Source organism: Rhinolophus ferrumequinum, chromosome 9 (assembly GCF_004115265.2).
Source record: "Rhinolophus ferrumequinum isolate MPI-CBG mRhiFer1 chromosome 9, mRhiFer1_v1.p, whole genome shotgun sequence".
Classification (NCBI taxonomy): Eukaryota; Metazoa; Chordata; class Mammalia; order Chiroptera; family Rhinolophidae; genus Rhinolophus; species Rhinolophus ferrumequinum.
The window spans coordinates 12,807,557-12,828,546 of NC_046292.1; the positions used below are offsets into that span (position 1 = coordinate 12,807,557).

At 48.8% G+C, this 20,990-nt stretch overlaps 1 protein-coding gene across 1 annotated transcript in view; it reads right to left on the reverse strand.

Annotated features, from left to right (window-relative positions):
- The window catches only part of UBR4 (ubiquitin protein ligase E3 component n-recognin 4), a 122,506-nt gene that overhangs the window by 17,369 nt on the left and 84,147 nt on the right, over positions 1 to 20,990 (reverse strand). The window contains exons 75-96 of the mRNA XM_033115099.1: positions 20,764 to 20,902; positions 19,928 to 20,053; positions 19,680 to 19,808; positions 18,573 to 18,916; positions 16,906 to 16,996; positions 16,486 to 16,570; positions 16,192 to 16,319; positions 13,232 to 13,361; positions 12,950 to 13,107; positions 12,122 to 12,231; positions 11,311 to 11,452; positions 10,837 to 10,918; positions 10,338 to 10,511; positions 8,373 to 8,494; positions 7,218 to 7,415; positions 6,432 to 6,512; positions 4,081 to 4,168; positions 3,194 to 3,321; positions 2,218 to 2,325; positions 1,573 to 1,692; positions 660 to 850; positions 60 to 233 (exon numbers count right to left, since the gene is read on the reverse strand). Of these exons, the coding sequence (XP_032970990.1) occupies positions 60 to 233; positions 660 to 850; positions 1,573 to 1,692; positions 2,218 to 2,325; positions 3,194 to 3,321; positions 4,081 to 4,168; positions 6,432 to 6,512; positions 7,218 to 7,415; positions 8,373 to 8,494; positions 10,338 to 10,511; positions 10,837 to 10,918; positions 11,311 to 11,452; positions 12,122 to 12,231; positions 12,950 to 13,107; positions 13,232 to 13,361; positions 16,192 to 16,319; positions 16,486 to 16,570; positions 16,906 to 16,996; positions 18,573 to 18,916; positions 19,680 to 19,808; positions 19,928 to 20,053; positions 20,764 to 20,902 (3,048 nt within the window). The remainder of the gene's footprint in view (positions 1 to 59; positions 234 to 659; positions 851 to 1,572; positions 1,693 to 2,217; positions 2,326 to 3,193; positions 3,322 to 4,080; positions 4,169 to 6,431; positions 6,513 to 7,217; positions 7,416 to 8,372; positions 8,495 to 10,337; positions 10,512 to 10,836; positions 10,919 to 11,310; positions 11,453 to 12,121; positions 12,232 to 12,949; positions 13,108 to 13,231; positions 13,362 to 16,191; positions 16,320 to 16,485; positions 16,571 to 16,905; positions 16,997 to 18,572; positions 18,917 to 19,679; positions 19,809 to 19,927; positions 20,054 to 20,763; positions 20,903 to 20,990) is intronic.

Genomic DNA, 20,990 nt, shown 5'->3' on the forward strand with positions numbered 1-20,990 from the left:
AGAAAAGGCGCTGGGAAGAGGGGAAGGCGAGCAGTCACTTGGGCAGCGCTGCCTCTTACTTCTTGGCACTGGGAATATGCTTCTTCATGTAATCAAGTGCATTCTGGGTAATTCCCTTCTGGAGAATCAGATCCTTCAGCTGGTGCCCATTGCTGTTGTTCTTGATGCCGGCTGCTATTTTACAGAAGCAGTCCAGGAAGACTTTGTCATCGCCACTGTGATCTTCATCATACCTACGAGGAAAGGGCACAGAGTCTGAGCGTGTGAAGGAATAGCATAAGCCGAACGATCATCAACAGTCTGCAGAGTCGTCTAAACTCCTTAGCACGACACAAAGAGCCTGTTACCTGGTTCCTGCCACTCTCTTACCTGCTCCATCTCCCAAATTCCCAACACTCCCTGTGCTTTCATGCTTTTGCACACGTGACTCCCTCCATCTTGTGGCACCTCCTTCCCATCTCACACCACAGTGCCCCCTCTGCCAAGCCAATTTAACACAACGTATTTCAGTTGGATTCCCCAATCAGACCGAGCCCCTTAAAGGCCTAACTGGCACACGAAAGTCCCGTAGAAATTCGGGTGATCCTTCCTCGGTCTCAGAGCTAGCTCAGGGTTTCTGTGGGGACTCTTCCCTCAGCTATGGAATCCAAGCAACATACTTCTCAAAGCTGCAGTACGGTTTGAACCGCTCCACCAAGATCTGCATTTTCTCCAGTTCCCCGAAGGACAGGTACGGGATGATCCGCAGGAGGCCCTGGAGCACGCTGGGGTTGGAGCGCACGAAGGTGCTGTTGATCTGGTCCAAGAGCATTACCAGCTGGTCCTTGTCACCGGTCAGGAGGAGGTTGCCCTGCAGGGGGAGAGAGGACGGAGGGCCCATTAATGGGTCAGGATGGTGGAAGCAGCACCTCCATCAGAGCCGTCAGAAGGAGCCCTGAAAGAACCGTCTCGGCACTTCCTGGGGAATAAACAGTGTGAGTTCCACCTGATAAATTTCCAAATTTCTGTGCTGGCTCTGGGAATAGTCTCAAGAGATCAAAATGTACCAATACAATCTCCCCTCCCCCAGGAGAATGTAAGCTACCTGAAATTCATTTGGCCATACTTCTAGCCAAAACATTAGCACCAGTAAGAATGGAGGAAGGCAATGGTACATTAAGTGCAGAGAAACTGAACTGGAAGTTGGAGACCTGGGTTCTCGGCCTCCAACTACACAACAACCATATAGTAACCAACTGCATAACACTGAACAGCTCACTTCACTTCTCTGGCTTAGTCTCAAGTGTGAAATGAGAGGTTGGACTAGGGCCCCCGCCTATCAGCTGGAACATGCCAGAATTTCCTTAATGAGCAGCTTCTGAGAGAAAGAATGTCCTTAGCAGCTTTGTTTCCTCTGAATCCAGATTTCAGGCTTCAATGCAATGATGGCACCATTAATTAGTTGCCATTCCTAGGAGCCAAGCAGGTTCAGCCATTCTTGGTTGACACGACCGCACACAAATGAGCCCACTGCTGGCAATGGGACAGCGCAGGTGCCCAGTGTCTGCAATGGGCAGGCTGGGCTCTGCTCACCTTGTCCTCGCTCAGGGGCTCAGCGTTGGACTCATCCAGAATGATCTCCATGATGCTCAGCACCTGCTCGGCGACAGCTGCACCACCACTGTCCTTGCTCTCCTGCTCAGCTACCAGGGCCTGCAGGAGGAAACGCGGTCACTTTGGGGATGGGGACACAACCACGCATGGCTGATGGGCTCTGCTCCTCACACGCCCTCATAGCCTTATTTCTCAGAGTCTGTGTGTGTGTGTGTGTGTGTGTGTGTGTGTGTGTGTGTGTTCGTTCGTTCTAAGAGAGACAAGCATGTGGGCCTTTGAAGACAGTGAAGATGTGATGTCCCAGGTTTCTTTCCGGTTACCCTGAGGCGAGTGGTACTACCTCCCCATTGGTGTGTGGTCTGGGCTCGGCTAAGGACTAGCTTCCTCTTGTCTCTGCTTTGAATTCAGGAAAGGGACAGGGAAGCTCTTGGGTTTCATGGCAGCAGCATGGGGATGAGCCAGCAGGAGGAGAGGGGACAGCCTAAATGATTCAGGCCTCTGTGCCAGTCAGACAAAGGGCTCGAAGAGGCCACGATCCATTTCATCTGAGCCCAGAAGTGACATGTCTTTTCCCCACCCAGGATTTCTAAGACTCATTTATCGTCTGCAGCCCTCACTCTTTACCAAGTTGAGAGTCCCCAGCATGACGTTCAAAGTGTTCATTTCCAGCTTGACCAGCTGCTGCCGGTTGACTTTCACCTTCACGCAGTAACTGAACAATTTCAGCAGCACCTGACAAGAAAAGCCCGTCAAGACCCATGAGACGATCGGAGAGTGAAGATGTGGGGATAGGCAGGAAAGAAATGTCTAAGAGGGTCATGTACAGTTAGTAGGTACTCTTCCTGCAACGCAGAGGACAGCAGAGAGAAGCAACCCTTAAGGGGACATGGTAAGGAGGCTGGACCTCATACCAGGTTGACATTTTAAATAGCAATGTTCTCTAGCGGTAGCCCTGGTGGGCTGGGTGGAAATCTACCATCTCTGAAACTATGGCAGAGACACCAGTTCCTAATGGAATGATGCTCTGCTAGCTTGGGAGAAATTCTTGTACTAACTCAGACTATGAACTAACAGCTGGCAGACCGAGTCCAAAGTTCATGGCCTGTGGGACCTCAGAACCATGTAGGTCGTTTAAAACTTGGGCACAGTAATGTATGTTCTACCAGCCCCTGGAGGTAAGTAAGAATCATAGTGTAACACGTGGTGCCTTTGGAATCCTCTACTCTGTACTAATGAGACAGATGGATGAATAAGCAAACAACATCCTACAAGACATGAAAGGGTTACTTACAAAATCCATTTAAAAGCAATGATAATAACAGACACCAGTACAGTCATTTAGGACAAGACAATTAGACATTGGTTCCACAGGTGACTAAAGAAACATAGCAGAAAGCGGCCATCCCACTGGTGTTTTGTGGGGAGTGGGCCAGGAACAGGGTAGGTGGAAAAAGGAGCCTAGATATAGAGGGCTCAGGGAAGCGTCCAGGTCCCTCAGTGGCTTGCACTCGTTAAATGGCACAGTGACCACAAGCTTCTTTCCATAGGGGCCTCTCTCCTGAAGCACAAGGCTGGGCCCACCTTGCTGCCTCCAACTCACTGTTAGAAGGTGGCGTCCCTGCTTGAAATCTTTGATCCCTGCCAGTCTGTTTAGCATGCATTCCAGGCCCCCACACTGGGCCATCACACCAGCCATCTTATAAACTTCTTCTTCATCTTCTTCTTCATCTGGGGGAGAAGGGAAGCCAAGCAGAAATAAAGAAAAGGTGAAGATGAGAATAAAACTAATAGCTCTCTTCCAGGCTGAAAGCTATTTCCCTTTTCCTTATCCCCAAAACACATGGCCGATAAAAGGAGTTGATATTGGATATTAAACTGCACTAGCTCTTTTTTTAAAGATTCAAGTCAATTAAAATATTTACTCAAACATGTGAAAATATAAGCACCACAATAACAGGGGATGAGGGGAGAACTAAGCTAAAAATAAATCTGAACTCACATTTGTGGCTGACTGCATTTATTTTCACCAAGGTTCCCCGCACCCCTCAACTCCAGAGCTACTTGAATCAGGCCATAGACACTTGCATTTTTCCTTAGTTGGAGATGTAATCTCCCCTCAATTCTGATCAGAGTTACTAGAGAATATGTGCCCAGAACGCCCCTAATTCCCAGGATGTGAACCGTCATTACTGTGTTTCCCCAAAAATAAGACCTAGTTGGACAATCAGCTCTAATGCGTCTTTTGGAGCAAAAATTAACATCAGACCTGGTCTTATGTTAATTTTTGCTATTTATAATTTTTCCTTTTAATATTATATTATAATAGACCAGGTCTTATATTATAGTAAAATAAGACTGGGTCTTATATTAATTTTTGCTCCAAAAGATGCATGAGAGCTGATTGTCCAGCGAGGTCTGATTTTCGGGGAAACACGGTCCTCCCAGACCTCACCCCCACAGCAGCACTGCCTGTGAGAAGGGCCACACCTGTGGTGGAGTCCAGGGACTCGATAAACTCCTCAGTGGCATCTCCCAGCAGCCCCCGCATGCGATAAACAATCCTCATGGGCTCTCCCTGGGCAGGAAAAGTTGGAGAAAGAAACTTGTCAATAGGCACAGAAAATGCAGAGGACTCAACCCCGGCACTTGCTGATGCTTCAGCAACGTAGACAGCCTCTATTTCTCTACAAGGTCTGAACCACAACATCCAGAATCCAAATGCACTGCGTTTCTTAGGGGAAAGGAAGCTCATTTATTTAGTGGCTATTTATTTTATAGACCAGGAATTGTGTGAAGCATTTTATAGACAATATCTCATTTAGTTTCATCTGAAAACTCTATGTAGGAACTGTAACAACTATCATTTCTCGTTTTACTCTGTGCTCAGTCCTATGCTGCTTAAGCACTTTATATCATCCTTTTGTACAAGGCTAAGCAGCTTGTCCCACATTATCCGCTATACGCCCAGGTCTGAGTCCAAGCCCAGGCCTCCTTCCGGAATGGAAACTCTCGCTAACAATAAGGACCACTCCTCAGAGGATCAGGATGAGGGAGGTGAAGAGGATCCGAGAGCTTTGATTCAAGTCTCAGGAATCAAAAAGCAAGAAAAGAGAGTCCATTACATCTTTGCCTGTGCAGATCCTAAGGTCTTCACATGACCACACCACAAGGAGAGGACTCATCCAAATTTCCTCAAGCTAAAACCTATAACCTGATGGAATAATGAGCAATAAGTCTTTTGTAAACTAGAAAATTATAGCTTCTGGAAACTGGAGGATTACGCGAGTTCACTAGACACCCAGTACCGAGGCAGGCACTCGAGCACTGACGTTATTCTCCTTTTGGAGACGAGAAGCAGCACCTTGAAGTTATACTACATGAAGTTAAGTGGGCGAGAAAATACCACACCGATTCCAGCTGCCTGCCTCTAAGCCCCGGCTCGGCATCCGGAGAGAAAACCCTAGAGGAGAGAAACTGTCAGAAAGGCCACTTCCAGAAGGGTTTCCAGCTACAGAAGCTCAGTGGGTACTAAGAGAGAAAAGAGCCATAGACCACGGACAGAAAGAGACTCAGAAAACAGCGGGCTCCCGTCAGTAGTTAAAGAGATGAGCTGTTTGTTTATGAGGGAAATTGGGGACAAAGTAAGAAGGGAAGACGACGAAGGCCCAGATACAAAGCTGCCATGAACTCTGGACTTGGCCAGAAGAAACCCTTGTGGATTAAGCCTACTAATGTGAGGGTTGGATGGTCCTTAACTTCTGTCTGGCCTCATGGTTCAAAAGGGGAGACGCCCATATGCATTGTCTGGGTTCCATACCACCATTTACAAGGGTGCCCACAGAAGCTTGGTCTTAATTTTTTATGTGAATCAGAGATTACATCTGTATCATTCTGTTTTGACGCTAAAATGTCAGTGACAAGATGTACTGGATGGAGTCCCTCTGTCAACAGCACTGGATCTACCAGCTGGCAGCCGGTCCAATAGTCAACAGTGGCCAGGATTCCCAGCACAGTGGGAGAAAGAGAGAAGCAAAAATATGCAACAAATGAAAGGCCAAAATGTATCAATTGTACACTAGCAATTTGGTTTCTTAAATTCTACAAAACTATTTGCACTAAGTACAGAAAATTTCACTGTGCTTCACTGGTACATTAGTTTGCTGTACTTAACTATTTATTTGCTTCACTTACTAAAGTTCCCCCTAATAGAGACAAGAGATAAGAAGGAATGGAAGGCGAGAAAGAAACAGAGAAGAAGGAAAGGAAGGAACAGAGAAGAGATTAAGAAAGAGGAGGGACGGGGCAGTGGAGTATCCAGGACAGATTTTCATGAATGGACAGACAGCACTGAGGGGGCCAGAGGACCCGTGCCAGTGTGCTATGCTTCCTTCATTCCCCTTTTCCCATCCTCAAGAATAACTGCCTGTTTGAGTTTCAACTTCCCAACTAGGAAAACGAGAACTATGCTCCCTGACAGACCCACTGGGATAATGTTCTGATAAGTGAGCAGGCCCCCGAAAGCTGAGGAGTAATCTCAGTCATGAGGAGCCCACAGAGAAAGGACACAAGACAGCAGGCGGTCCCCGTCACAGGGCTCCCTCAGACTCTGCGCAGCCTGCTGCGTGTAACCAGGAGACGCTTATCCTTCTCTGCAGCTCTTCCATCTTCACTAGTCAGATGCTTCAAAAGGAGGACAAGATGACTGGTTTTCTGCACACAATCACGAACAGGGGGTGCTGCTACCAGCTGGGTACGTGATGACTGACAATGGCTCCTCCTGGTACAAGCCTGCACACGTCAGAAAAGTAAAACCACCAAGCAAGAGAACAAACACATACCTCATTCGTGGTACACCAGACCTTCTTGTAAACCTCGGCCACAGGAAGGTCCAAACTAATGATTTTATTATTCACTAGAAGCTGAACAGAAAAGTACACAAAGCTGTTATTACAGGTAATGTAAGGCAAGTAAATTTCAAGATCAAAGGGCATTTTATGGCAGTGGTTCATAATTCATAAGTTTTATGTGTTGTGGACCAATCAACTCTCCCTCTACAAAAATGTGTATGTGCACACAGCACAGAATTTTGTGCAGTTTTAGGGATTACAAACACCCATAACCCAAACCATGGATTGCAGACTAAAAACCCCTGCTGAGGCCCTTCTTCTGGCCTCAGTCGACTTAGGCTCAGCACCAGAAAAGGCAATGTTCTCTATCTCACCCAGCATGCTTTTCACTACAATGTGGTAATGCCAGACCCTAGAGGTTGTCTCTGAGAAGGTACCAGATACAGGGCAGAACTCTGCACAGGCACTAAAGTGCCAGCACTTAGGGAGCTTAATTAACCTGGACTCACTGGGAAGCCTCTGCCAGAGCAGCAGGAATAATAAGTCTACTCCATGACAAGCAATGGCCAGTAACACTTTGCTTCCCACATGCCAGGCATTGGGCAGAGCCCTTTAGGGCTAATTATACCAGGTAGGTGGGAATCATTAGTCCCCATTCACAGGTGAGGAAGCTGAAACAAACCACTTGCCCAAGGTTAACCAGCTGCCAAGGGGAGAAACTTCCACTGGATCCCCGCCCACGCTCTTAACCATGCAGCGTGGGCCTATGCTTCTTACCTCCATCCCACTGTCATCCTCCAAGAGAGCCACCAAGTCACAGTCCTGGCAAATCTTGTTCTTTATGTCCCGCATAAGTGGCCCAATGCCTGGCTCATTGCTACTATACGGGTTCCCAGGCATCCTGCCCTGTAAGAAGTCTTCTTGCTGGGGGTCCTTTTCCAAGGTCACAAAGAACTCAGTGACTTCATTTTCCTCCTATAGGACAGAGAGAGGGACACATCAGAAGGGATGGCATGAAAATATGTGCAGAGGGAGGGCGAGGCCTTTGAGATTTATCCCATGCTACCTTGCTCCATGGACACTCTGGGGAAAACACACCAGAGTCATCCAGTCCCTTACACATTTAAAGATATAAAGGATATCTTTGAATCAAAGGTGGTGATTCAAAAAATCCAAATGTAATTCAAATACCTTCAAATATCCAGCATCTCCTCTGAAACCCACGGGTGGATTAGGAGAGAAAGCCCAACAAAATAAGCAGATGAGGAGTGACGTATGAAAGCTATATTTAGTGAAATGAAGGGGTGGGTGGCTTTCTTCCTCCTGCTCGTCTCATGTAATGCTAACCCACCTGGGACCACGTGACTCTGTCACAGATTAACTCTCAAGAAAAGGGTCTTCTCAATATTGCATAACATTCAGGCATGTCCAACCCCAACGATCTCTCATCATTAACTGAGGATACTGGTGTTTTTCATCCTTCCTGATAACAGGAAGGGGTCTTTGGATCACATGGTGCTTTTGTGTAACTCAGGTGAGGGAAACAAATATACACGCATGTAAGTGTGTACAAAATGGGGGCTGGAGAGTGAAAATGTCTTTATTCTCTAGTTAATATTGCTTCTTTCATAGCATATTGGATTGCTAAGCAATAGGGTTTTGGCAATGGGAAGTTAGACCTAGTTAAAAAAAAAGACTGATCTTGACCTTGAATCTAGGAAATAAGACCAAGGAAGGCCTGTAGGTTTCCTATCCTCAGGAACAGGAAAATCATGAGGTTGCTCCTGGTTCTGTCAGTGGAGTTTTCTAAAATGGTAACTAAATGGCCCACAGCTGGTAAAACTGCCCATGACTGTAAAGCATCACCAAGAGGCTTCATGGCCAAAGGCTCATGCCAACACGTTGAGCGCCATGGGAAGTACCACTCCTTACGGGATAAATGATGCTGCAGAGCCTCTCAAAGATGAACACAGGGGTCCGGTAGTCGTCCAGGTTGTAGCGCTTGGCTGTCTCAATGCACACGGCCATGAAGGCCTTGGTTTCCGATTCTGTACCTGCAAGAAATCAAAGTGGCCAAGTTGGTTAGGAAAGCGCTTCGCACACAGAAATGAAGATGACACTTTAAATGAAGTATCGTCACTGACAGATTCTTTCTGCCTGGTTAAGTCTTTACATGCCTTATGTGGCAATATCAATATTTCAACTGGAAACCTGAAAGTGACTGATTTTTATACACAGACCACATTCCACGTGAAGCCTCGACGCCCAACTCAGCACAGTGCATCACAGCTAGATGTGGACATGTCTCGTTCTCTCCCAGAATTATAACCTTGCATCTTCCTGACCAATAGGTACTCAAAAATGTCAAATGATGATCCTAACTGTCTTCCAATCAAAGGGAAGTTATAGTTTTAAGTTTCATTTTAAAAGATTAGGTAGATTACCCTCTATAAGCCCAAGAGGTAACTGCAAGTCACACAAGGAGGAAGAAATATGCTCTTAAAAGGGGTCTTACTGACAAGGTCACAAACCAGCTCAGCATGACATGATGAAAATGGCATCAGAAGGACCTCCATGTCTGACAATGCAGCAGAGTATGTTCCCTGACCTGCTCCCCACACTCACCACTTAAAAATAACTTAAAATACTGAATTAAAAAACCAGTGAACTGCCACATGAGTAAAGAAGAATCAAAAGCCAAAAACGAAGAGAAATCAAGAACCCAGGAAGTTTAGCAAAACACTGAGGCTGCTTCTGCCTTGAGCTTTGGTTTACATAACCTGCCAGGATTTGAGAGCTGGATACAAACAAAGCCCCACACCTGCCCAGGTGGCAAGTCTAGCAGGAACACCCATCTCTATACACACATAAATCTGGTACCCAAAAGGGTTACATCCTTGGCATAAGGGTCAACTAGAAATGACTCTCCCTTTCGCCGGAGCAATAACAGAAAGGACCTTGTCTTCCCTTCAATGTGGCAGCGAGTATGGAGGGGGACATCTCCTCTGAGAATTCATAACAAGCTGCCCCTCCCAGAGGTTTGTGGCTCACACGACCGAGGACACCTAAGTGAGAAACCTAAGTTCAGAACCTCACTGACGGCAGCCCTCAGGGGGCAGTGTCCTGAGATGCCTGCCCAGCAGAAGCTGGAAAAACCCGTCTGACTCAGATCCCGAAAAACTTCCAGATAAACCTACAAAACACAAGCTCACAGTCAAAATCACTAAATATAAAAAGATTTAAGGCACCATAAGCAAGAGCTGAAATAACAGCACAATCAGATCAATAAATATTTCAAATTTTAGAGTTATCAGACACAGAAATAAGTTTGATACGTTGAAAGATTATGAAAGGGATGGGAAATGCCAATAAAAAACAAGAGACTGTAAAATCTATATGGAGCTACAAGAACACAATGGGTAGATTAAACAGGTAACACAGGGTGAAGAAAAAATTAATGAGCTGAATGACAGAACTGAAGAAATGATCCAAAAGCAGCATAAGGATACAGTGAGATGAACACTACGAAAGAGAGGTGAAGAGATACGGATGACAGAGAGTGGAGTTCCACAAGGTCAAAGGAGAATGGAGCAGAGGCAACTGAAGGGATAATGGCTAAGAATTTTCCAGAATCAATGAATAGACACCAATCTGAGAGCCCTTGACCAATTCCTGCTCTATGAGCTCAATATAAAAAGTGCAAATTGACTGAGTCCAGCTCTGGAACTTTACATGTCCAAGAACCAGTCTTATCTCAAGAGAAGTTTCTTCTCCTCCTTTCCTGGAATGTTTGCCGCCCCTCCCCCCTCTGCAGAACTCAGGGAAATCAGAGTAACATCCCTAGGCAGACCCAGACAGGACGTGGGGCCTCGGGGTCCAGGCCACTGGCAGGGCTACCTGTTGTCATGTCCTCCAGCATCTCCAGCAGCATGTCCTGGGTCTCATCGATCAGCTTGGTCCTCTGCACCACCAGCTTTCGCAGGCACAGGTATCCATTCAGCACAGTGCCCACCAAGCGACTTTTAAAGTGCCTCTTGATGGATTCCACCTCCACAAAGGAAGAAAGAAGGCCTGTGGGGACAGGAAACAGTTGCTGCAAGAGTCTGGGTGAGAATATAAGCAAGGCTGGTCAGTGTCTTCAAAAGATTATGAGCAACTCGAAAGCAGGGGAAGCTATCTTTGTGCTCAGCACGGGGAAGGTGCTCAGGGAAGCAGGCTGGTCAACAGCAAACAGGAGCTCAAAAACGGAAACCCGTCGACAAGGAGGAAAACGCAGAACTTAAATGTGTACCATGCCAACATGAAAGGGAAGACCATGCCAGCACCCAAGGGACTCAGGGTCAGTCCCCACACTCCACCCAGGCTGCACTGAAGGAAGGGCCAGGGGGCTCTCTACCTGTGAGACTCTTGAGGGCATAGCCCTGCTGCAGGTCCGTGCTCAGGGTGGCCTCCTCCAGAGCCAGCAAGCGGGCTATTTCCTAAACAGGACGATGGGCAGTTAGTGTGACAGCACTGCCAATGACACTGGTCACCTCCACCAGCGGTCCCGGAGCTGGCAGCACCACCCAAAGACACTCCACAGTCACCATCATTTTATCCTCATGATCCCTCAAGCTGAGTCTTTGCAAAATTCCTTTCCAAGAAGCCAAAGACACTTGCAATGATGTTAAGGGTGGCTTCCGAATTGGGAAAGGCCTCAGTGTCCTCAACAGATGGCTATATCCTTATGACAAATACGATAAAGTCATAAAGATATTCTCAACAAGTATTTCTTCTCGGCCAAAAAGAACACGGCAAAGTTTACATCCGAGAAAGAGTTCCCTGAAAGGAGGAGCAGGGAAAGGGCTTCCGGGGGCTACGGGGTAGGTACCTTGGTGATGAGGTTGCCCACATAGGGCAGGACCCCCCGAGCTGCCAGGTAGACCTTCCAGTGAGCTGACGTGATGAGCTTCTGGTAGAGCGCCAAGTACTCAGCAGCACACTCGCCAGCTATGCTCAGCTCATCCAGGTAACTGCCACCGAGAGACAGGGCACTGTGAGCGAACTCAAGCAGCCTGCCAGCTCTGTGAGCTCCTCCTCGCTCATTCCATCTCACTTGTCTCCTGCTGTCCTTCACCCCCCTTCCTTCTGGGGGTGCGGGAGGGCCCCTGAGAAAACCCAAACTTCCCACTTGCGAACTCCCCACACTGGGGAAGAGCTCCGAGCATAGAGCTGGGAGTGCGATACGATCGACTATGCACATTTGGAGTAAGTACCACAATACGAACAGTGGTCATCTGGGCAGCGAGGCTGTATTTCTGACGGAATCATCGAGAAGGCAAGTGTACCAAAGAGTTTAGTGGCCAGTATGTAGGCTTTGGAATTCGACTGCCTGGATTCAGGTGGACATTCCGGGGACAAGTGAATTAACCCCTTGAAGTCCAGGCTGCTGTGAGGATGAAACAAGGTCACATATGACCAGTATTTCTATTAGCCGCTGGTGCTGCCGCTGTTACTTTTCCTGCTGCCCCCACTATGACTCAGCTTTTAAATACCTTCTTGTTTCTGTGGCCTCCTATATGGAACAAGATGGCTGCAGGGCACCGGTGTGCCCGCCACTGCCCCGGTCTATGAGTCCCCCGGGAAAGCGCAAAGGCTCTGGATGAGCTCTGCCATTCTACCCACACCCCCTCACACGGTACCTGGTGAGGAGGTCCAGGACCTGCTGCTTGCGGCTGGGAACGGTGGCCAGCGCTTCCACGATGGTACAGGCTGCCCGCCGAGCGGCCTGTGTCGCCGGAGTGAAGAGCACCTGCAGGGAAGGAGAGAGAAGCCCCTGGCTCAGAGGACAGACAGCCTGTCGCACCCTGCCCCCAGCAGGGCCAAGTCGCCTGTCACCCACGCAGGAGAAGTCCTCTGGATACCTCTCCAGGAAAAGGTTAAAGGCCAAAATCACCCACAAACAAGACCTGCCTGTCACGGACTGGGAGAGAGCCTGCTAAGGAGCGTCCTGCTCCATGGAAATGTTCTCCGTCAAGTAATTTGGAGAACATACCTAAGAAGACTGAGCTGGGCAAAAAGACATACAGGTATTTTCCTTAGCAAAGACTTCTATAATTCTTATTTTGGGGCCAACCTGTAGACTAAATACTTATACTTAGTGTAAACCAAACATTTTATGTATCAGCGGACAAATGAATTCTCTAAAACATAATCACTTTAACCCTTTAAGACATGAGCTAGAAAGAAGAGGGCGAGGACAGTAGAAGACACGAAAGACGGAGGAGAACGGGCGAGTGGCCACTGCGGCATAGTTCCAGTAAGTGGTCAGGGAGGTGCCAAAGGCACACCGAGCTGGATGAGAGGGCAGAGCCGAGTTCTGCTCTGGCCGGTCCACCACGCTGGTGGCTGCAACCCGCTCCCCGTTTGAAAGGAAGCTAGAAAGCAAAGAGAAGGGAAAGCAGAGCAGACGCAGAAGGCGCTCCGTGTCTGGGGCCAGGGGCCGCGGGGCCCGGGTGGCAGTCACTCACTTGCCGCAGCCAGTTGTTATGGCCCAGTTTGAGGTCCAAGGGGGAGGTCCTCTTGCCCCGACGACTCAGGAACTGTTTCCACCTCCACACGTACTTCTCCGTCAGATAGAGATGGTGGAGCTCTGATTTGCTGGGGGACTTCCCATTGCCATCTACCCCTGGCGGGCAAAGGGGTGCAGGGAGAGGTAAAGACAAGAAAGTGACAAAAATGAGGGGATTTTAGGGCTGTCAGGACAGGAGTAGGAGGGATAGATTTCCCAAGTCTTGAAGAGACAGACCCACCTCTGATAGGAAGACACTTCTTCCAGGCTTCATAGGATGCTTTGGGGTCTCTCTTGAGCCACAGCTGGGCCTGGGCATGGATCTCATTGCAGTACGGCCTAACTGTGGTGAGGGCCTCAACAGGAACATCCTGCAGGAGGAAAGCGGAACAAGGGGGAGTCCCTGAGAACACGCCCGAGCCACAGCTCCGACACCATGGCACCGACACCCTAAGGGGACACATGCAACGGCAAGGTCAGAAGGATCAACAATCGTATCTTCTGTGCCCGAGTGTGTATTCCCATTAAAGTACCCTGATCCAATTTAGCATCTCCACACTGAGCTGAAGGTCACGGATTTTGACTGTGCAGGATAAGATGGAGCTGGATTGTCCTACAGACAATCCTACAGCCACATACACACTAATTCTTCTCCCTGGGCTGATCGGCAGTTTCCCAAACATAAATCTTTAAGGGGTCACTGAGCAGTCTCCAGAATTTAAAGAGCCATTACTAACCAGAACTAGCCTGCAGAGCCAAGAGCCCCAGACACTCGAACCCAGCGGTTCTCAAACTTTTCTGACCTTAGGACCTCGTTACACTCTTAAAAAATTACTGAGGACTCTAAAGAGCTTTTGTATGTGTGGTTCTATCTAGCGATATTTACTGTAATCAAAATTGAAACAAAATTGAAGAATTCTGAAGATATTTACTCATTTAAAAATAAGAATAAATCCATTACCTATCAATCTAAATGACACTTTATATTTTCCAAAACCAAAATAATCTAGAGAAAGGAGTGGCACAGTTTTATATTTTTTAAAATAATTGAATGACTGCCTTACTAAGACAGCTGGATTTTCGTATCTGCTTCTGCGTTCGCACTGTTGTGATATATTGTTTTGATTAAGTATATGAGAAACATCAAGCCTCACAGACATATATAGATGGAAAAGAGAAGAACATTTTAATAGCTTTTCCAATTAATTATGGGTATTTTTGTTTAACACTACAGCAAAATTCAATACACTGTAGGTTCTTAAAGACTGGCTGTGATGTGGGATCTGAAACCAATCAATAAGCTTTTCATATTCCTTTACACTAAAATTCACCTTTTACCTGTGCATGATTCTGTAACATGCACTGCTCATTTGAAAATACAGGTTCACTGCGTTATGTCAATTCCTCTTTATTCAATTGTCAAGAAAATGTCTGCCAAGTACCCAATTCTGAGTCACCACAATTTGCCTGTCAGTCGTCCTTTCAGGCGCACGTGGGGTTCCAGGGAACACGCCGCTGCTTCAGCTGGCATCCCAGACAATCGCACATGTGCGCTTCCCCAACACAGCACTGCACTTCGGTGTGCCGCGGAAGCGCTTTGTGTGTACTTCCCATGTGGTCACGCTCAACAATAAAAAGTTAGTCCTTGTGAGTCCAGATTTACTGCAATGAATTCATGCCGCTTCATCCGGAAGCTCTCAACTGAAACCGCGTGTCAGAGAAGAGTTTGGCTACGAGGGAAATGGGTGCTGCTGCCTCTTCTTGCTCAGACACCAGCAGTCCCACCAGCGTTGACTTTGCACCATCGGCACAAACGGCAGGAGAGTGCACAGGGCCAACCGTGTGTTAGGATAATTATACAAATAACGTCGCCCTCACAGGTTCCCTGACAGTCTTGGGGGGAACAGCCGGGGATCTGTGAGCCACAGTTTGAGCAGTTCTGCTCACTTTAGGCTAAAACTAACCAAAATGTGAACAGAGACGTGGCTCCTTAGGGCTTAGAGGGTAAGAGCTCTGTGGAAATCTCCTTTTACCTGACACTGGAAAAAACAATGATTATGTGGGGATGAGGGTCCTGTTTTCAATCAAGGACCAATTTTATTTGCTGGGAATCAGCCTGAGAGAGAAACCGTCATCAAAGGGCAGGAAGGAAGGTACCTCAGTCCTGTCTTGTCTGAGGAGGGGCTGGCAGGCCAGCTAAGGGGAATGTAGTATAAATTGTTTAACATCAGTGTCTTCCCCAGTGCTAACCACTCAGAAAGCAATCTTCCTGCAATGAAGCCTGTTTCCCATCAAGGGATTCCACCGGGATGGAACAGGAATCTGGGTGGCCCAAGGATCACAGAGCAGGGCCGGCCGAGGGGCATGGCCAAGACAAAGAATTACGGCCTGCATATTCCATAAGCTGGTAAAAGCAAGTCAATCTGTGGCCTGGCTAGTTATTTTAGGATAAGGATTTGGCTTTATTCATTCACTTAAATGATTTTCTGAGTGGCTATCATACACTAGATATCATGCTATGCACTGGACATAAAAACATATTAATGAGATAGTCCCTGAATTCAAGGAGCTCATAGCCAGCCTGGCAGAGAAGTGAATTTTGTAAGGAGCAGTTAACAAGGCAAAGGAGAGCATTCTAGACAGAGGAGACAGCATATAGCCACAGCAAACATTTACTGAGGACTAACTTGGGCCAGACTCTGCTCTGAATACTTGATCTTCAGTAAGTCATTTAGTCTTCACGACTTTTCAAGGTGGAGACTCTATTCCTATTCTATAGATGGAAAAACTGAGGAACCTAAGTTAAATAAACTTGCCCAAGGTCATGGTGCTGGTAAATAGAAGAGCTTGGATTTGAAATCAAGAAGTCGCTTCAGAGCCTAGGATGTTCACCACTGCACAGTACTGCGTGGGCAAAGGCACAGGAGAGGACAGGCCACCACCCCACTCTCTGGGAGCTGGTCACCTGCTGTGACCGCAGAAAGTGGGTGTCCTCCATGGTTACTCACTTCGTTCTGCACATTTGTATTTTCATGTTTAGTTTTCTCTTGACTTTCCTCTGAGAAGCCTTCCTTCTCAAAAATCCCAACCCACCTCTGCTGACCCGAGGCCAAGGAAGTGATGGCGTCCCCTCCCCCAGGTCAGGGGAGGTGAGGGTGGGGCCAGGGCATGGCGGGGCCTCGGAAACGCCCTGCCCAGTACCTTGTTCTTCTTGCTGGTTGGAGCAGGTGGTTTGATGAGCTTCTGTAGGATCCGCAGGCACATGAGGGTGATGTTCTCAACCACCACGGGCGTCTTGATGTTCACGGCCATGAGGAAAAGGCTGAGCGCTGGGGGGGTGGGGGCAAAGGGCGGGCAGAGTCACGGTCACGACGCGCCACACAGCGGCTCCAGCAAGGCTGCCCCAGTGGCGTCTCCCCGCTGCCTCTGCCCTCTGTGGCCAGGGCTGCACCTTGAGGCCCTCTTTCCTGTCTCTGAACAGCTCCCCAAACTCACCACAGCGTAACCGGAGCTCCCAGCAGCTGTCCTCCTTCGAGATTGAATCTGTCAACAGCAGCATTTCGTACTGAAGGCTACTTGCCTAGAAGGCCAACGGGAAGACACACGAGTAGAGAAGGGTCAGAAGGTCAATCCCAGGACTGGGCTTGTGTCCAAGCTCTGACCCAGGGACTCAGAACTAAAAGTGTTGGTCACAGGTGGCTCCAAAGAGAGATGGAGGCCCTTACACTTCATGAGGCCGACCACCCATCTCTCTTCTCCCTCTGGAGCTGGGTGTGACCTGGGACAATCATTCTGGGATGTGAGCTCTGCAAGGAAATGTGCTGCTTTGTCACCACAACGGGACTGGCGCGGAGGGAGTGAGGGGAGGAAGAAGGAAAGCGAGGAGCACTCCGAGGGGCTGGCTGTCCTGCTCACCAGATCAGGATTGGCCCAGTGTCCCTTCAGGGCCGTGGAGACTTTGCCAATAATCAGGTCATTCATTTGCTGGGTGGCTTCTGGATTGTCTCTGGGGAAGCAAAGAAACACAGTCCTGTTACTCCCCACCGGTCGTGTCCCTCCTTTTCACTGGGAGCCCAGAGTCAAGGAAATCAATGTCTAGGGCTCCCCAGCCTTCCCAGGGGCAAGACTACAGAGTCAGCCCACAAAACCGGAACGTAGAAAAAAGCGCATGTTACAGCTGCCTTTCCTGGGAGGAGACATGACTGAGGGAGGAGCAGCACCAACACAGGGGAGAGTCTCTCCCCGGGGTGCACACCCCAGGCTGCAAAGTCCCCAGGCGCTGTCTGGTGTACTGCGGTCCCCAGATCTAGGTGTTCACACTTAGTCTTGGGCACAACTCTTTCCTCATCTTCTCTAACGGCCTCCACTTCATTCCCCACAAGGCATCCACATTTCCCATCCATGCCCCTTTGTAATTGTCTAGATTAACAATAAAAAAAAACATAAACAATATCACATCACTTCCTTGCTTCCCAAGATGTTGTGAATAAAATCCAGAGTCCTTACAATGGCCTACAAGACTACAGGATCGGACCCCTAGAGACCTCTCACTGATTCTGCTCCCCCGTTTCCTCCATGGCGTCCTTCAGCCTCCTTGCTGCTCCCCAGACACTCCTGGCTCACCCCTGCCTTCAGCCTTCCACCTGCCATTTCCGGCACGTGAGGCCCACACCTCAGGTATCTGCAGGCTTGCCCCTAATTCACACAGCTCTTTGCTCAAGCATCACGCCCTCCGGTCTTCCTGGACCACCTTAGCCTATACAGCCATCCCTCCCACAACCAGGGTCACCACCCCAGATTTACGTCTCTTCACAATCTAACGTCCTGACATAGTCTTGTGTGATGATGTGCCTACAGCAGCTCTCCCATCTAGAGCGTAGGCTATGTGAGGGCAGGGACTCTGTTTCCTTTACCACTGTATCCTCAGAGTCTAGAACAGTGCCCGGCACTCAGCAGATGCTCAATAAACATGTTCCAGAATTTATGCCACACACTCAGTAAATAATCCACATCTACCTCTGGGTACTGCCTCTGCACATACTGAGGACACAACAAACATGTGTCACTACTCACATGAATTACTTCATTCCATCCTCATCACAAGCCTTTAGGTATTTACTATTATCAGTATTTTTCAGATGAGGAAGGAAAACTTGGACCCAAGAAATTAAATAATTTGTCCAAGGCACACAGTTCAAAGTATCAAATACTGAGCCTGGGTCTTTCTGATCCAGTCCAGGCTCTTAACCACTAGGCCCCACTGCTCTACTGACGTCTTTCGCGTGAGTCTTAGGCCAAGTGCACAGTCACTCCCTTCTCCTCCTTCACCAGAATTCAGAGACCATTTCCTCAAGAAACCTCGCCGAACCAACAAAGTACAGTATAAGCCAAGTACACTACTCACAAGGGGCTTCCAATGCTCCCCTAGCTCGCTCATCCATCCAGTGGGACAGCTTCCCACTTTCCCTCTATGAGAAACTAGCTAGCCTGTCTGGCTGTGGGGAGCATCCCTTGCGCCCTCCCTCCCCCCCAGTGCCCTAGCACCGCTGCTGCCCCAGCCCCACGATGACGCAGGCTCTGACCGAGTGAGCAGGCACATGAGCTGGCGGACCTCCTCCCGCATGGCAGCAGAACCTCGGCGAAGATTGTAATCAAAGAGCTCCCGGATAAGGCCCTGGGAGACGAGGATGTGCCTCAGGGCTGGATTGGAGGCCAGGGCCCGGAGCAGTGTGATACAGTGTTCTGTGACAGCTGAGGCGCAGCCATAGCACTTGGTGGAGGACGTGTGGCCACAGCCCAGGACGGATAAGGCGCGGTACTGGCTGGCAGTGAAGGTGGGTTGCACGGCGGTCCGGGACGATTTGGTGGCCGCTTCCCTCTGCTGCAGGTCATATTCCAACAACTCTTTGCGTGAAGCAAAGACTTTCTAAGGAAAAAAAGGACAAAAGAGAAAGAAATTATCGATTAAAATAAGGGGGAAGAGGAAGTTCGCTTTGGTTTGAAAAAACTATCTCATTTAACCATCCCGATCACCCTTATCAGTTGATACGTTATCCCCATTTTACAGAGGAGGAAACTGAGGCTTGAGGGTTGGCTTCCCCCAGGTCAGTGGCAGAGTCAGAACTCAGCCTCTGATCACAGGCACATGCCCGTAACTCCCACGTAACACTGTCGCATAAAGCACAAAGACAGAGGTAGGAACCGAAGGCACTTGTAGCAAAGACAGCACACCAACGATTTGGAGGGCAAGGAAGGATACTGGCTGCTCTCCTGTCTACAGCCAGCCTCCCATCCCATGGAGATCAGGTCTGCAATCTTCTACCCACCGGACGGCCCGCCCTGCTTGAAGGGAGTTGGATGCCCTATCTATCTAGCCTGGCAACATGGTATGTATCAGAAAATGGGGAAAGAGAATCCTGACACCCGATTCATTAAAACCAGCAACCCCTCTAACTAAAAGATGGGTTGTGAATGGTCAAGAGAAACAGATCTATGATCTATAACCTCTGCACCAGAAACTGCACTGGAAGAAGTTGCGTGCTGCGGCCACTCGTCTACCTTTTCAACGGGGGTGGGAAAGGACAACCCCACTAGAGCTGCTGGCTGAGGGCAACAGCGCTGGTTTGAAAACGATACCGATAACACGAGACAGAACACACTCCGAAGCCGCTCCCTGGATGATTCTCTACCTGGATGATTTTGGAGAGTTCGTCGAAAGAGTTCTTGCAGTCTCCACAGTACTCCTGCGCCAACTGCAGGATGTACCGATTCACACTGGCTGAAGTGGAACTGATGCCCCCGGCCGTGCCCGAGTCATCCTGCAACCAAAGAGGTGAGGAGCTGTCAGCCTTCCACCGTGAGATGGTCTCTCCCAGGCAGCAGTCTTCTGATGAGGATCCAGGACCCTCTCCAAAGGCCCCTGCTCGTTTGGGATTACCTGTGGCTTCTCGGGAGCAGCCTCATTCACTTTGCAGAGCAGGTTCTCCAGCTGCGGCCGATGTCCCATCAGCTGGTGATACACTCGGTCAGCTTTGTCCAGAAGCGTATTAATGTTGGAAACAGCCTAGACAGGAAAAGACAGGGATGCGTGTGAAGGCTTTTCCGCATGATGGTTTTCCCTGAGTGATCCGAATTGTTAACCATTTACTGAAACACTTTCTACAGATCAGGTCCTGTGCTTCCTACACTATTTCCATTCTTCACAATAAGCCTGTGGGACAGGCATAATGTATGATGTACATATACAACATACACATAAATATGCAATGCCGGGAAGTCGTTTAGGCCAGGCCACACAGCAGTAAGAGGCACAGCTAGAATCGGAACTTTGGCCCTTCGGTCTCCAAAGCCAGATCTTTTGCTTGCCCGTGCCGCTTCTAGTAGCTATCCCTATAGTTCACCCCTTTTCACTCCTCTAATGTCCAGTCCCACTACGTCAAGCTGACTGAGAAGTACAAGCTAATCCTGAGGGAAGATCAGGACGAATATGAAGCAGTCTGTGGGAAAAAACGCAGGGCAGTCAGGCACCGTTTTTTCTGCCTTTCCATTTCTGTCCTGGAGAATCTGGTTAATTGCCAACAGTTCTCCAAAGTGCTGTGCAAACCATGTGCTCTATCTTACTCCATCATTTGCTCCCCATGAAAAGACAGGCCCTGAAAATAGTGCTGAGTTGAGGAAGACTTGGGTGAAAAGGAAAAGCACTGTCCTACACCGGCTGTGCCCAAAGAGCAGGGCAAAGCCACGGCCCTGGGCCTACGACGGAGCTGGCCTCACCTTCTTCCGGTCTTCTTCATTCTCAATGGGATCCACTGCACAGCAAGGCTTGGCATAGAGCATGAAGTCAAAGCGAGCGTATTTACAGAAGCCACAGGCATTGCAGAGGAAGGGATCCTTCTCATCGTAATTGATGGATCTGTAGAACCGAAGTACTTAGGTGAGGGGGGTAGCAGAGGTTTGGTGAGGTGGGGGTGACTCTCTGAGCAGATGGACTGTGCCCCCTC